The sequence below is a fragment of the Neodiprion fabricii genome, chromosome 6 (genome assembly GCF_021155785.1).
Source record: "Neodiprion fabricii isolate iyNeoFabr1 chromosome 6, iyNeoFabr1.1, whole genome shotgun sequence".
Classification (NCBI taxonomy): domain Eukaryota; kingdom Metazoa; phylum Arthropoda; class Insecta; order Hymenoptera; family Diprionidae; genus Neodiprion; species Neodiprion fabricii.
In genome coordinates, this window is record NC_060244.1 from 21,678,370 (window position 1) to 21,694,271 (window position 15,902).

The following is a 15,902-nucleotide window of genomic DNA, read 5'->3' on the forward strand; positions in this document are numbered from 1 at the left end:
CCGATGGGTGTTATCGTCAGTCTATCGGCGAACGTGAGTCGCGGTCGAGCGGTGGACGCTCCTCTTCAAGGGGATAACCTCGTTAATTCAAACGCGAAATAACGACCCGTCCCAGCGTGTAAGACAAGCATTTGAAAATTTGTAAAAATTCCAATCATCTCACCGTCAGAATATAGCCAAAAAATTATCGACACATCAAATTACGCGAAATAGTTACTCGTACCACATTTTCTTACAATTTAAGACATATGTAAACCGTTTTTGTAATCACATCCATTTTAACGGAATTTTATAGTAACTATAACTGATGAAATTTTTCTCAGCACCTCCACGGATCTCCGGCGTGTTACGGCTTTTCAGAGTTTCAGTGAAATCTACGCGACTCCTTCGAGAATTCGACGATTTATCACGATCAAGAGTTCACATCTTTACGCACACTTGAAGTTACGCATGAATCGCGTGAAAAAATGTTGACAACTTTTTCATCTTGATACGTGGCTTACATACTTCAGTGCCAGAACTTCGTTGCGCCTTCTTCGCGACTCGAACGAAACTCTTGAACTCACCCCGAGCTAGTAGTAAAGTCTACGCTTGGTCGGACGCCGTGAAGTAGGCTTCAAATTATTTCTCAGCATTCAATGAACGTTTTGGTGACTTGTTAAATCTCGCTGTGATAATTGAATCTCCGTACAAGTACTTTATTTTGGAGATATATAAGAAATCAGGGTTTTAGCAGGGTTTGTAATTCGATAATCGTTTGCTAAAATTTTCACTAACCCTAGAACGGTGAGGTTATTTATTTGTTTTTTTTTTTTACCTATTCCGCCAACGGGAGGGTGAAAAGACGCCCCAATCTTGTAAATTCCATCTCTTGGGTACATCATATCGTTAAGGGTGTTATGGGATCTCATTTTCTTGGTTTTTTTAATAAAGAATCACGCCCGCTAAAAAAACTTTTCGCGTAAGTTCCACAAAAGTGGTGATAAGTTATTTACTAAGGTTAGAAATCGTATGCTGTTCTCTTGCGGCGGGAAATTTAAATTCGAGTGGGGTGTTTTATAACCCCCCCCCCCGCCCCGTTATCGTTCTAGGGTTCAGTTCTTATCTGAGACGACGTGTTGCGAATATCTTATGAAATTGAGAAGTGTAAATATTTTTGGAATTGCTATACTGACGTATGTTCTTATCCTGCTTCACTATTCTTTCTAACGTCACAACGCGTTGGCGTAGAAAAATAAAAAATGTGAAAATAGTTCTATTGCTTTAAAGAATTGTTTGCAGTTTGATAAGCGATCGATTTACCAACGAAGTAGCCGAGTTTCGAACATCCCGATACGTACTCTCAAAGAATTAATATCCATTGTTTCTGTGTAAGGGGAGGATTTTTGAAGAAGGTACATACTTAATAGCAACGCGAGTGAAATTTAATTATGAAAGTAAATTTAACTTCCATAAAAACGCTACGGCGATAATGCTCACCGTGTAAACAAGTTCTGGAAATATGCCAGCAGACATCGAGGAAAATGTACGCCCGACGAAAAAATTTCTTCCTATAGCGCATTGCATTTTACTTTTATGAAACGCGCAATGCGTATATCCACGCTTTTAAAAGTTAGGTTTGCGAACATCGTCGTGCGTCAATCACGAAATATGCCAAGGACCATCGCGTTTCATCGCATCAATGATTTTAAGAGTGAAATTTATTGAATTTCGTCACAGTAAAACTGACCCACAAAAATCTCCGAACAGGGTGTATATATCTACCGCCACTGAATATCTTTAACATTACTTTATACGATTTATCAATTCATCCATTCGGGTCCATGTCAGTCACATATGAATGAAAGACTGTAGGTAAAAAATGGTACAAGACTGTTTTTCGTTTGGTTTTGACAATTTTAAAAGTTTGATTCGAAACAGTTGACTCGGAAAGTGTTGTGTGATTAACAGTTTCCGTCGGGTATCTTTTCGCAATAAATTAAATAATTGAGTGGATTTATAACGCCAAGAACAAGTAAAACGGTTGACAATCGTGGCCAAAGATGGATGCAGATTCTGAATTTGCATATACTGTATTATACGCGAGTATGCAGTCGCACGTACCGATCGGACAAATCAGCAGCATCACAATCTGACAATGCAGCAAATATCCGGAAGCTCACCTGGAGACGCTGCGCGCCAAGTGCATCGCCGAAGACGGAGCCAAGGACTCTCTCCTGTCGCACCGGCACCTGTTGTACGCGCCTTGGCCTTGATGGTTGCCGCAGGGTCTGCTCCTACAGGATACGCCGACAGGCATCGCCGCTGGTTGCGGTTCCCCATCGAGTCTGCAGTGGAGTTCGATGTCCGGCACTGACCTGGTCGCTGGGTCCTCGGTAGTCCCGCTTTCCTCGGAACCCCCTAAGCCTGAGACCGACATCTGAGGTGACGCTACGAGGAAAGTGGCGCGGTCTTGTCGCGTCAGCACCGGCTTTCCCGGAGGCGCCGTGGCTACGACGACGGGAGGGGGTGGCCCCCTGGTCAGCAGGGCAGCCGTCTCGTCGCTGCTCCCGTAATCGCCACCCCCGCCGCCCTCCTGCGATCCGGTATTCCCGTTCGAACTCATTCCCAACGAAGCCTCGTCCGGCGAGCTTTTCTCACGTCACGTTATCATCTCCTGAAATTTCAAAAGTCAACATTGTCAGACTCTTGAGACATCGATACGCAGTCTTTTGATCACTTTTTTTTTTTTTTTTTCTGGTAAGGGGCGGGGAATCAACCCTTACGATGCGCATCCGAGTAAAATGAACCCATGGCATGTTCGCCGTGAATTCCATATGAAAAACCAAAATTCCAAAATAACCTGATTTAATTCAAGATAAATAATGAACTATCGTAAAAATCGTTAATACTGCCTTTTACCGAAAATTCAATCTCATTCACTTAAATAGATACCTTCTTTTTTATCGCGCTGTATCCCCATATATTTCTTTTTCTCAAATATTTGTGTCTTGAGAGTTACTCAGACAATTTTCAGCTCAAAATATTGAAAATTTAGTGAGTTGTGATTTTTTGAGCAGAATGGATACATTTTTTGGTATTTTGTTGTTTTATGATTGGTTTTTTTTCTTTTTTTTTTTTCTTTTCTCATATTCACAATCTCATTTTGCTCGAGATAACTAATTTGCCTTGAAATATAGCAGTTAAGGAGTATCCCGGAATTCTTACAAGTTATTTGAATCGATATCTCTGCTTTTATGCAACGATGTTTACTGTGGGGTCTCCAGCGACCCCGATGTGACACCAGCGCTATATACAGGAGTTGTGCAGTGTAGGGGTTGGGAGTATAAAAATTATTAGAATTGTCCAGAATTTGAAGGTGCAGTTGAAAATACAAGAATTCAAAGAAAATATATGAAAATAGTCAAGAATTAGATCAAATGTTGAACACTAATGAAAAACATTTCGTTTACCGATATAATTTGTAATTGTTCTCATCAAAACTAATTTTATTCGACACGAATTAATGCCTCATTAGTTTTACAAGGTAGTGATCAGTAATTTATTCCCATATAGATTTGAATTTTATTGACTTGGCTGATCAATTATGTCATTACGCGATGGCTTGCACGATCACGTCGTTTTTGGACACCGTTATACACGCAGAAAAACAATTTGCTTAATTCACCGAGTATCGTGCTGAAATATGGCCAGCGAAATTTCTTTTCATCAATTTCACTCGACAAAAAAAGTAATTTGAACAAGATTCAGTAGTTTGGAATATTGAGGAAAACCGCATTCGTTTCAATCAGCATAACGTTTCCTTTACCATATTCTGTCGCTATGTTTGGTGAATTTGAAACACGTGTTTCCTTGTATTTATAAAACAATTTCGCAATATCAGTGAAACAATCTTCAATTTGGTGAAATGATCAATAACAGTTTCGTAGAAGTGACGAGTAGTTTGAGTGGAATGTAAAGTCTGTTCCAGTTACACAGAATCAAATGATTTTACGAAATTAACCAATGACATCTTTAGAAGGTAAAAAAATATTCCCTACTGCAAATTCAGGTGAAGATTTTATCCGATTCGCGGAAATGGATTTACGGAATTCCGGATTAAACATCGGGGAGTGCGCGATTGTGAGTTTGAGGACATATTCCTTGCACGCTATAGCCACCGTGAATCAAAGCTTAAACAGTCCATTAACTACGACAAGTTCATTTTACTTCACCTCCTTTAGTCAATTAATTGAGAAAAGCGATCTAACACCGAAGGCTTTGTAAAGTGGATGCGGCAGCTGAAAAAGTCTTAAAGAGGCATACCAGAGTGAAGATGAGATGTTAGGGAATCGAATGGAGAAAAATGAAGTTACCTATGTGATGGAAATAAATGAGTGAATCCGGAGCGAATTATCAGTTTGGGATGAAGAGGGAGAGCACAGGCATGTGGTCGAGGGTATTATGCGTAGCCATACCGTTTGTAGACAGCTTTGAGAGCGATAATCAGGCTTAATTTCATTGTTCCATAATGGTTGAACAATTCCTTTCAGTTAGGTAGATGGCGGAGGGCTCTGAAGATTTTAAGAGATGTACCGGTGGCGATTAGCACTCAAGACGGTTTAGCACGAGTACAAAAGCATGTCGTCTAGAACCGCCGCAGATCTCGACCGAATTTAATCCCGATCCAGTTACTGGTCATGAAAATTCATATCCAATCTCCCTCCCTTCCTTACACTCCGTTAAAACAACGTCGCATATCTTTCTTCGGCCAATTCGTTCTTCACGGATGAGAATATTCACCCTAAGGAGAGTTTTCGCGAATCCCCTCGTCGACGCTGTGTGCTATGCAAACAATAAAATTTGTTCAGATCCCACGGGGGGGGGGGGATACGCGTCAAGCACGAAACTTGGCTGCCCTGCCCTTCAGTTGTCGGCTGTTAAAGCTTGCTTTAACGATTAAGTAACGCAAATAAATGCTAATCGCGCGCGTCGCGACTTCTGACGACTTTTGGACGGACTAGAAAATTCTGACAGATGAGTTTGAGCAGTTTGAAACTTTGAAGCAATCGCTATCGCATGTCTGTGCACGTGGCTTTATACATGTATAGGCCATTCCGCCAATTCTCGTCCAAAAATCCAGCATCAAAAACTCGATTTTTCTACTACACTGTTGGAAAAATTGAATCAAACATAATGTCCTGGCAGATCCACTTTATATTTGTGTTATTTGTTACATTTCTGTTAGTGAATGTGACATATGTTTTGTGATTTTAAAAAAACAAAAAAAAAAAAAACACTGTTTGACGGATAACAAATCAGTTGTAGATTTGAAAAATAATATCAAAAATTTCCAACAAAATTGCTGCGCATATGAATGGAGAATAATTTTGTTTCACAGAGGCAGATAATAGAGTTGAGATGCTGACATTTTACAAATCAGCACGCGTCATACCACGTACATACCTATATAAGAAGACATGAGAATAGCAGGCAAATTGAATTTCTTATGCCGGATGACTGGGTGAGAATCGATTCAATGGCCCATGTATAGGTAGGTATATGAAATCGTCAGAGAAAAAGGGCGAAGGTAAAAGGTGCCGCGGAGAAGTGGGCGGTGTTTTCTTATCAATCTTTTCCACCGGCTTGTACAGCTGAGGTACCTACGTCTATTTGATACGGTGAAAATGACTTTGACTAATTCCTTACTCTGCTTTTCGGCTCGTACAATAGTTCATTTCCCTGCAGAGTCGTTTCCTTGAGACTTATACATATTCCTGAAAGAAGAGCCGCAGGTGACCAATTAGCCGTCTTCGTTAATTAATTCGCGAAAGTAGATACAATAACACGATATGCATGCGATACCCTCAAGAATTAATATCTTACATCTATCATCCTCTTATTCCAAAAGTAAATTCCCTCTTTCCTTTGCCACCTATTCTACGGTACAGTGTCAACGATTGTTCGTAAAACTGGGTCTAGAGCGTGTGACCTCACCTGCCAAGAATCGTGACCGTGGCTCTGAGCTAGATAATTAAAGAACTACTTCGCGTCACGGCGCACTTGCGCCTCTCCTTCTAATTTCGACTCGAATCTCACAACCCAGGAAGGGCTGTTTCTCTGGAGTCGGTGTCAGTGGTTGGACGAAATATTTAACCAAGTCACGTTCTGACAAATTCTTAGCGGTAATACAATTTTGAATGAGACCTTAAATTCCCGCTTTCGTTCAGGGTAAATAAAAATGGCAAAAACAGTGTTTTCTACTACGTGACAGTACTTGGCAAAGAGTCGTGAAAGAGTGAAGAAGCGCACGTGGAAAGGCTTGTGTACTTTTTTCTACCTCAAAACCTACCGTTACACACAGTACGTACAGTTTTTATATGCATCGGGAAAAGGGATCTGCAAGGATAGGCTGTCACACGCAAACTAAACCTACACATAATACGAGCTCAAAACCTATCTAAAAGAAAAAACTTACATTAGACACGAAGGTGCTAACAGTTTGACGAAAATAGAACGAGTGTAAAAAATCATGACATCTTTGCGTCGAACACGCGATTTTTCTGTGTGATAAGAGCGGTAACTTATTTGCTATTTTTGTACGCTTTTATATAAAAAGAGCGGGAGCTTTAATCGGCTTTAATAAATCTGACAGCTGCGTAATAGAAATTCATTCGACAGCTCTAAAGCTTCTTATATTTAACGGTAAATTATTTATCAGTTTGCTATTTTCGTTCCCTTTACATTTTTTATTTGTTCTCCACTAGCTTACCGTCACGCTGTGGAGAAGCTGGATTTGAAAGCTCTTCAATTCGAGACGGATTTAAAATTTACTTTTCAAATGGGCAAGGGCTCCGCGATGCTGCAGCGGCGTAGCTTATCTATTAGCTCCCGTTTCCGGCAACTGTCGGACGAATGTATAACTTGCGTTTTTCCGTACTTAATCATGAATTTATGATATTAATTCACCGGGGAAATTCCGCTAATACGACCAGGGACATGACTGGAATTTTTAAAACTGGATTACCGTTCACTTTTTCATTAAAACGACGTTCTAATGTCTGCATGACGAGTCAACGTTGTTAACTGATCCTTTACTTTGCCAGCCGGTAATACAAAGATCGGCCAATTTAATTCCGCACAAGCTCACTATCTTCATTCCAACGATTGTCTAGTTTGTATTTCACCCCCTGTAGGGTAACGCCTTTATTACGAGTGACGGCTCGCTCTGAGATACACCCGTCGTCTCAGCTACATTAACACCGCACCGTGCCGACTTGAATCTCTATACGTTTCTCGTTTCAGAAAAATGAATTCCCCACACGCAGGTATCGGTTCAGACAGCGTATGTATATTTACGATATCCTTCAGAGACAAGGCGTTGCTTGATCTGATTAATCACTCCACCACGGCACTGCCATATAAAGTACTACTTCAAATTACGATGCATGTTTTCTCCGTAAATTCGGTAACTGACAAGGGAACCATCAGAAGTGATTCAAACGGATTTTGACGACACTTATATATGTCGTAGAGGGACCTCCCTTGTGTACGAGGCTGAAGTGGTTTGCCCCATAATCCACTGTTACCGAGAAAAACAGTATAGAAAGGCCATAGGACGATAAGCAGAGTGAATCGGTCCCCGAAGGATATCTGAATCATCTTTTGAGAGTATTCCGGTACTAACGAGATACGTTGATCCTGCAAGTTTCAGGCTTTTGTCTCTTTCGGTTTTTGAATAAATCGGAAAAAACCAATAATCGGGAAATAAATTTTTACCTGAAACGGCTAGACCGATTTGAATGAAATTTAGACACATTATAGAGGTATGTAAAGGTTATACTCGCAACGGAATATCGTGTTTCTAGGGAGAAATTGAGTACAAAATGCGTCTAAGAATTAATTTTTGTCAAAAAGACAAGATCTGTTTTCCTCTATCGTCCAGTACTGCAAAATATGTTGCAGCAGCGTCGATGGAGATAATCCAAGTGAAAAGAGCGCGGATCCAAAAGTGCGACCATATTTCAAACATCTTTATCGTGTAAAGATCGAACCGGGTGATGTCGTCTCACTACACGTACGTACAAAGGGTCGTGACTTACGAGTTAGAGGACCCTCGATACAGCGAAACACATCCAAGTACAGCCCAAGGCGTCGGATGTGGCGTGGTGCCGATGCGGTGAGGCTTTCGCGACAGAGGCACCATTGGGATGAAATCTTGCGGTGCAATATCCGGTCACGTGAGACAACGGGAATTGTTCCCAAGTGAAAAATCACTCGATCTTAGACGTTCGTAGAACGTGACGTAAACCAAAGTTGGCGCTGTGACATATTGCGAGTGAAAATAATCGTGAAATACTCGGTAAAACCAGCTTTTCAGCAGCGTTACCGACAACAAAGTTTCAGGCTGCATGCGCGTCGACATGTACCGAGTTTCTTTGAATGAAATACTGCACCTCGAACTTAGTATACGTGTATTTTCTTTGACGGTATCGTTCCTGCCTTTAATTAGAAGCACGCAGAGAGGGACTCGTTGCTCTAGGGTGCATTTCCCAGGCTCTTTCCAAGCCTCTAAGAGACGCGTCTTCGTGTACCTCATATCTCGACACGAGCATTATACTCCCTTGGCTTAACTCAGTATAAGCTACCCCTGCAGGCAACTCAGGATTGCAAACAACTCTCGCTCCCTTCGCCCGTTCCTTCGTGTGTGGCGAATATGTTTAGCCAAGTGACGCGTAGCGGTGAACTCATATGCTCTAGTAAAGGTGGGTGGTGAGGAACATCTCTCTCTATACGCTGATGTCGCGTTACCACGAAAAATAGAGAAGATAGAAAAGAAAAGAAGAAAATTACGAGAGCAACAATAATCGAACAATTCGTGCATCACCTGCTTGAATGTCAGCGTCGATGTGAAAAATTCCCAGGAACTCACTGAAACAAATATGATCCGGGTACTGGTTTTATTCTGCTGGTGCAGTTCAGCGCATAGAAAGAATTGCCGGAGCTTACGTCGCGCGTTATTAAGCACGTCTTTCATACGCGGAATGTTGGTTGGCAGTTTTCACTTCCGTCGTAAGCATTTTACCCACTTTTAAAGAGAGACCTGCACCCTTCCATTTCTACGTGCAGCTTTCCACAAAGACGTCAGGTGAAAAAATTAAACTTACCTCTTCCTCGGCCGGTTCGAGGGTCGAGGTCACCTCGGAGATCTCTGGAAACCGCTTCTCAAATCAATCACGCATTTTTGACGAGCGGGATTTTTACTTGTTTCAAGGGTACTTCTTAATCCTCTGCAACCAACCGTTCAACTTCAAGGTCCAAAATTTTCCATCTCCCTTTGTCATCCGATAATCAATATTTTTCGCGATAATGTACGGTTATAATAATCAGTTGATTCTTGAGAGGAAATCGACCGTGTCGATGTACAAAAACATTTGATCCGCACGAACAAATGACAAGACTGTTTAGCAGGAGGCTTTTTCTCCGAACGGTTTTGGAATAACTGAAGCTACCAGCCAGTAGTTACTGGGAGATACTTTCGACTGGAAGATACGAGGAAACTAACAATAAAGTGTTTGTGGAATGAAATAAAAATTATGGCAGTCCTGCGAGTTTGGTATAAAAACGGACCTTGCCTTGCTGCCATTATACCTACGCGAACGTGTCGTTTTTATTACGGGCAGTAAACTTTATTCGCCTGTGTGACGATCCGCAAAAATACTTCAAAGCACGACTCATTTCCGCGAATCTTATACGTATGTTCAATCTATCGGATAGTTTCGTACGTAAGAATGAAGTTTTTTTTTCTCTTTCACCCGTTTCTCGCAATTTAAAACAGCTCCGCGACAAATCATGCTGTCGTAAACAAACAAGCGACTATGAAACTTTCGTTGCTGCAGAATATCCAACATTCTACTCCCGTCGAAACTTGATTGAAATGTTTTTTTTTTCCTTCTTATTCAAGATTAATGTCCTAGTCACATTTTAAAGGTCTCCAAACGTTATTCTCCCCCTATAACCAATCGTTATACCTCGCGATAACCGCTTTCACTGGTGGAGCCTCCAGCTAAGACGAGGGGTGACGTGTCACAGATGATACTGACTTTTTCACGTGAATATACTGTGAAAGACCGCGGGCGGAAGCTGCTGCAATAAAAGTGTGTTACCCTTGGAGATATTTCCCTTGAGAGTTGTCTCAGTCACACGTATCCAGTTAAGGAAACGACAGAAAAGAGAGAGAGAAAAAAAACCCGCTCTTAATCGCGAGCAAGTAATTCAATAATCGTACAAAGTTCACACAGTCGATTTTCGTTCTACTTATTCTCGCGTATTCATCCGATAAATCTACGAAGCGGAACCGGTCCAAGTTTGCTCAGGACTTCAGGGTCCGCGTCCTGCGAGATCCTCGAAGGAGGCGGAGGGGCGTCGGATTCGCAACGGAACCCTGACTTTGGACACGTGTTTATCCCTTTCTGTGGATAGGTCGTGTGACCTTTACCCGTGATACCTCGAATCAGCAAAAACCACCCTGGAGGTTTGGTCATCGGTAGCATTAAGTATCCCGTGTATTATAGAACAGATCGAGGGCCACGGAAACTTCACCCAATGTGGGGTAAATTTGTCATGAAGAATTACTAACCTCGAAGCAAACACCGCATAATCGTACCTTCTCTCGTAAATTATCTCAAGTCCCAGCCGTGCCGTCCTTTCCCAACCCGAGTCTGTTCCGAAGGGAAATTATCAAGAATAAGCTGGGAGCTTTCACGGGAAAGCAAGCTGTTGTCAAATCTTACATTAGACCCAGGGAATTTGTATTAAATTGCCAGCACATCGGCCAACGCCGTGGTTGTTATCTGCACGTGGGGAGGAGCTGAGAAGGAATTGGGGTTCAATCAGGCGTACGGTCGAGTAGAAAATTTGCCAAGCCGAGCGATTGTTAATTAATCAGGGTTGAAAAGTTTAGACTCAAGCTTATTAACGTCAACGTGGATGACAGTTGAAACCCGTAAATTTAAATACGAAATGCAGTACCGATCAATAATTATGTTTTATTTGGTTCCGTTTTTTTTTTTGTTTTTTTGCAACAGAGCTGATTTTGTTGGTAGATGAGATCCCTGCAATATTTTTCAAAACTTAGATATCAATATCGTCAGTAACTAGACGACTTACAGAAAATCATTATACATACAAAGCAAACGAGATGTGTTTAATGATTATAGTTAGTTGACTTGCAAATTTTTGCTATCAAAAAATGATGTCATATCTTAATGTCTAGGAAACCGTTGATAATCGTGGTTGTCAGTAAGGTGTTGTATACAGCGGTTTGATAATTTTTTTTCCGTATCGTGGGTGTACAGTTTTATTGAATTCAACATGATTGACTTCAGTCACAGCTGTTGAACTTTTGCGACGCGATTTTATAAATACGGAAAATTATTCCGTTTGCAGACGGTATAGAGCTTTAAAAGCGAAAAGCATTCGTATCATTGTTTATATCCGACGAAACGTTGCCATCGTCCACTTTGCAAATAAATATAAAGTAAAAAGTATAAATTAATGTTAATTTTCCACGTAAGAATACACGCGACGCTCATTTATAAGGTGGCATCATTGCTCGTAACGAGGTTTACGATTCTTGCAAGTAACCAGACATTCTCCTATTGGGTCTTACTTCACTTTCCTTATATCGGCATTGTGTGGTAATATGCTAGTCGAAAGATAAAAACCTCGTTTATACTTGCCTCGAGAAGTGTTACGCTATCACTCTCCTTACCGTTGCTACACGCCTATTTATTACGGTCTTAATTTCATTTTTATCGACAATCAGCCACCTCGGCCATCTCCCGTGGGACTCGCGATGCGTCCGATTCCGGTACGCCAGTCAACTTTCATGATCGCATCGGGATAAATGAAACTTTTCAATTCTTGCCGCTGCACAAAAGCGTTCCCTTTATTCTCGCGCAGCCGGGAAATTTTTTCAACCGTTTATCGAGCCGTTGACTGCTTTCCGATTGTATTCGAACATGTGACGTTGGGTTTTGCAAATTCGATTTGTGTTTTACCTTTCCGAAATCGCTGATACCGTAATTCCAAACGATATTTCAGCTTTATACCAGCAGGAAATATGATACGTACCCAAGCTTTCATTCCGCACAAAATTATACACTCACATGCGAAAGCTCGCGCATGCGTCAAAAGGCCGGTGAGTTGGTAGTTCTGGGTTGGGATTATCAGAAGAAGCGGATCAAATGCTTGTGATTTATGAACAAGATTTCGACTCCACCCGGTGGATTACATTTGTTGAAAAAATGCTCGTCTCCCCTTTGATGTTGTAAATGGATGAGGAATGAAAAACCATTATTCGTAATCTCATATAACGGCGTTCGCAGGACTTTGATTATAATATTTTATTACGCAGGTACGTCGAAACAAAGGGACGGGACAAAAGGCGGGTCAATAGCCGAGTTTATCGCATCCACCGTGTTTATAGTCGAAAGTTCCAGTATTACTCCATCTTTCATCTGATGCTCAGTTTACTCTTGGTACGGAGAATAAAGGCACATGATATTTTGTCGCCAGAAAGAAGTCAATTAAAGTATATTCACTCGACCGAAGCGACGGAGCTAAACCGAGTAGTGAGGCTTATGGATAGAAAACTCAATTATACTAATTGCAATAACGATAATTACCGTTGTAGTCACGGCCACTCCGGCTAATCACTATGCATATACGCAAAGTGGTTAGCGATGTCGGCCAAACCGAGCGAAAAACCATAGTATCAACGATCAGCTACCTGCATCAGCGAACTTGTAAACGAAACTCATTGAAGTGAAGAAATTATAATTAAATGAGTCGGAGTAAATTGTCGTAAAAAATTTGTCAAGTTTAATATGTATTTTTTTAATTCCACAGAAGGTTCGCTGAAATATTTATAATCATTTAACGCACGCGTGTCACGTTAAAGCCTTGACGAAAAAAGTGTGTTTTAAAATTGATTATACTTTGATCGAGTTATTTCAACGTTTCCGTAAATTATTCAGAATAATAATTCCTCGCGTAGCTGAATTTAACGATACAATTAATCCTCAATGCGATTGCCGATACGTGGGAATTCAACGAATCATCAGTAGTCGATGATTATCGCGATGATTATTGTACATCTGGTTCAAGTCTTAATTCAATTAGAAACAAAATGTGTACATCCATCGGGGGAAAAACTTATCTTATAGAGATCGAGCTTTAAAAATACTGTCGCTGCGTGTTTAATGCCAAGTGTTTTTTAAACGTTCAACTTAACATGGAATGTAAGAAACACTTTTAAAACGCGTTGAATTTAAAAATGAGAAAAAAAAAAAAAAAAATTTAAGTACGGAAAAAATATAACACGCTAACAAATTATATCCAACTATAAGGTGCACCTGCAGGTTCGTAATCATGTTGCTTTTGCATGTGATATAACTTGCGAAAGAAAAAAGTTTCAACCGACGCAGCGACAGGATAAACGCGGCGCGCCTCCGTTAACGCATTTCAGGAGTTTGCTGCACGCAAAGGGTCGGATAACTTTTTAAGCCATTATACCTGACTGAAACCGACTACGTCGTGACTGGGGCTAGTTTCTCACAAAAGGACGAATTACTTCGCGATTAGTTCGCCGCCCAGGAAACTCTTCGCCACGGAAATTTGTTTCTATGGAATTCGTCGTGGACCGTCTACCTTTAAAAACATTTCACGTACTAAATTTCGACTCTTAGTCTTCGAATTTCGACCGGCTCGTTAAAGTTTCCGGCGTGATAACGTCGTGCAAAACGATTCGGACGAGTATAAATATTCATGCACAAGCACCGCGGGGTTGAGGAATATTTTCTCGAAGCGCTAGGCAAGCTCTACGCGACAGATTTAGTGGCCCTCTGACTTTACTTTGTGGACGAAACCCTCAAAGGAAAGGCTCTCTGAATTTATCACAGAAAGTTGAAATTCCTACGATATCGGATCGTTCCGTAGATAAATTTACATGGTATTTAAATCTCATTTCGCTTTCATTTCCATACGACTTACAGTCAATTTACCTGCGCGGAAATTTTGCATTTCCAACACGTTTCGATGTAAAGTAAATTCTTGGATATATGCGGCGCGTCCGAATTCACAACTGTTACACTTGCTCGAGAGCTCTGATTGAATTCTCTCCTTCCGAAGCGGCGAAAGACAGAGATAAGAATATACTCGTATTCTTCGATTGGAGAGGAAAGGAGGATCGGAATATCGGAGCAGCCTGGATGCGTGAATATTTAAAACCCTTAACCAAAGAAAATCCTCAATATCGGACGTGCCTTATCCGGCTGATGAAAATCCAGTTTCTCAAACGGGTTCAGGAGCTTTTAGAGAAAACGTGAGCGACGCAAAGGTCGATCACACGAGTCGTGAGTCGAATCGATCCATTCGACTGAAAGCTAAGCGTCGCTTGTCCGTTTTATTTCCCTGTTCGCTGCTTTTCGCGCTTGGTCAAAGTCGAAAGGTAAATATTTGTGGTCTGTGCTGAACGAGTCTCGCAGAGTTATTCGTTACACGAACATGTCTGAAAAGCCAAACTCGGTTTATAATTTACACTATTTTTTTTTACCAATGCCTCTTTTACTGCTCGGACTTGGTTAATAAAAATTTTTTTCAACTCCCTCAAAGTTTACATACCTACACAAGGAAGGCCCGCGGATACTGAAATGTAGATTGATGCACACGAGCCATGTATAATGTATGTACAGGCAGGTATGCAAACATACACGCGGTGAGGCGTTTCTCGCCGTTTTATACCCACGTATCGACATTCCGCAGGGTGTTGGACCGCTCGAAAGTATTTGCCGGCTGTGGCCTCGAAGCCCATTTTGCATGAGTTGAGAGACGTGTAAAAGAAAAATAGAGGAGTTGAACGACTGGACGAGAAGGGTAAACCGTGATAAAACTGAATTCGCCTTTAACCGACGTAAAGATTGTCGTGGAAGTCTGCAACTAAGAAGCATACGTGGATAAATTATCCGCACGGCTAATCTTACCGCCATGACCAAATGTTCGATTCAAGAAAGTGAACGCTGAGAATAAACCGGTAATCAGCATTCTTCGTGGTATGGACGTTTTCTAATCATTGCGAAAGAAACACCCGGCGAGCTCTATATGTGTGGGTGAAAACTTTCCACACGAAATGACGCCTCGGTATTATTATCATCCTCGAAATAATTCCTCTCGTCCGAGATAAACGGGAAAATCTTCATACAGTCAGGGAGGCAATCAATTTGCGGTAAGCTCGAGGGACCCAAGCAGAGGACTTTAAGAAGCTTTCTACTGATCGTAAACGTTTGGAACATGTCGACCACTCTCTAGATTAGACTGTCCAATAACTTGAACCTGCAGTCTTCACGCGCTTGAAAGATTCTCAGGGGCATCGGCAATTATAAGTAGAGCTTTAATCGAAACGTTGTTTAAGTACGGCGCAGATATATTTCACCCTTAACTATCATAGTTGCTATTGCGTCTGTCTTCGCATAGGATTTCAAAACGACGATCGCGGTGTATGGTTAATAAAGATGTGATGGTGAACCAACCGTACGACTGCATTCGGGTAATCGAGAAATGTACGAGTATGCGCAATTTGCGCGTAACGAGTTGTAGAATTCACGATCAACGTCCGGTGATATTAAAGTTCGTTCGTTTTCCGGAACGTTTCACCGTGATTCAGGGAATGATGATGGCATCCGGTGGTATTCTGGGTAAATGTTTTCTAATTTCTCCACTCTGTATCTCCTAGACCGGCATCGTGACCCGAGGTGACCTGAATTGACCCCGCGCTCGGTGAAGTGGATGAAATTAATTTGGCATCGATCACCGTCCCTTGGTTACAGGCTAACCGATGTTACGGAGATAACATTGTGAAAGAG

The 15,902-nt window shown here is 41.4% G+C and overlaps 1 protein-coding gene and 1 long non-coding RNA gene across 4 annotated transcripts in view; one reads left to right on the forward strand and one right to left on the reverse strand.

Annotated features, from left to right (window-relative positions):
* LOC124185443 (small conductance calcium-activated potassium channel protein) overlaps positions 1–15,902 on the reverse strand; it is a 155,458-nt gene that overhangs the window by 108,800 nt on the left and 30,756 nt on the right. For both annotated transcript variants that reach the window (XM_046576230.1, XM_046576231.1), the window contains exon 3: positions 2,163–2,656. In XM_046576230.1, the coding sequence (XP_046432186.1) occupies positions 2,163–2,605 (443 nt within the window). In that variant the 5' untranslated portion in view covers positions 2,606–2,656. The remainder of the gene's footprint in view (positions 1–2,162; positions 2,657–15,902) is intronic.
* Positions 1–15,902, forward strand: part of LOC124185450 — a 157,378-nt gene that overhangs the window by 94,076 nt on the left and 47,400 nt on the right. The gene's annotated exons all lie outside the window — the stretch shown is intronic.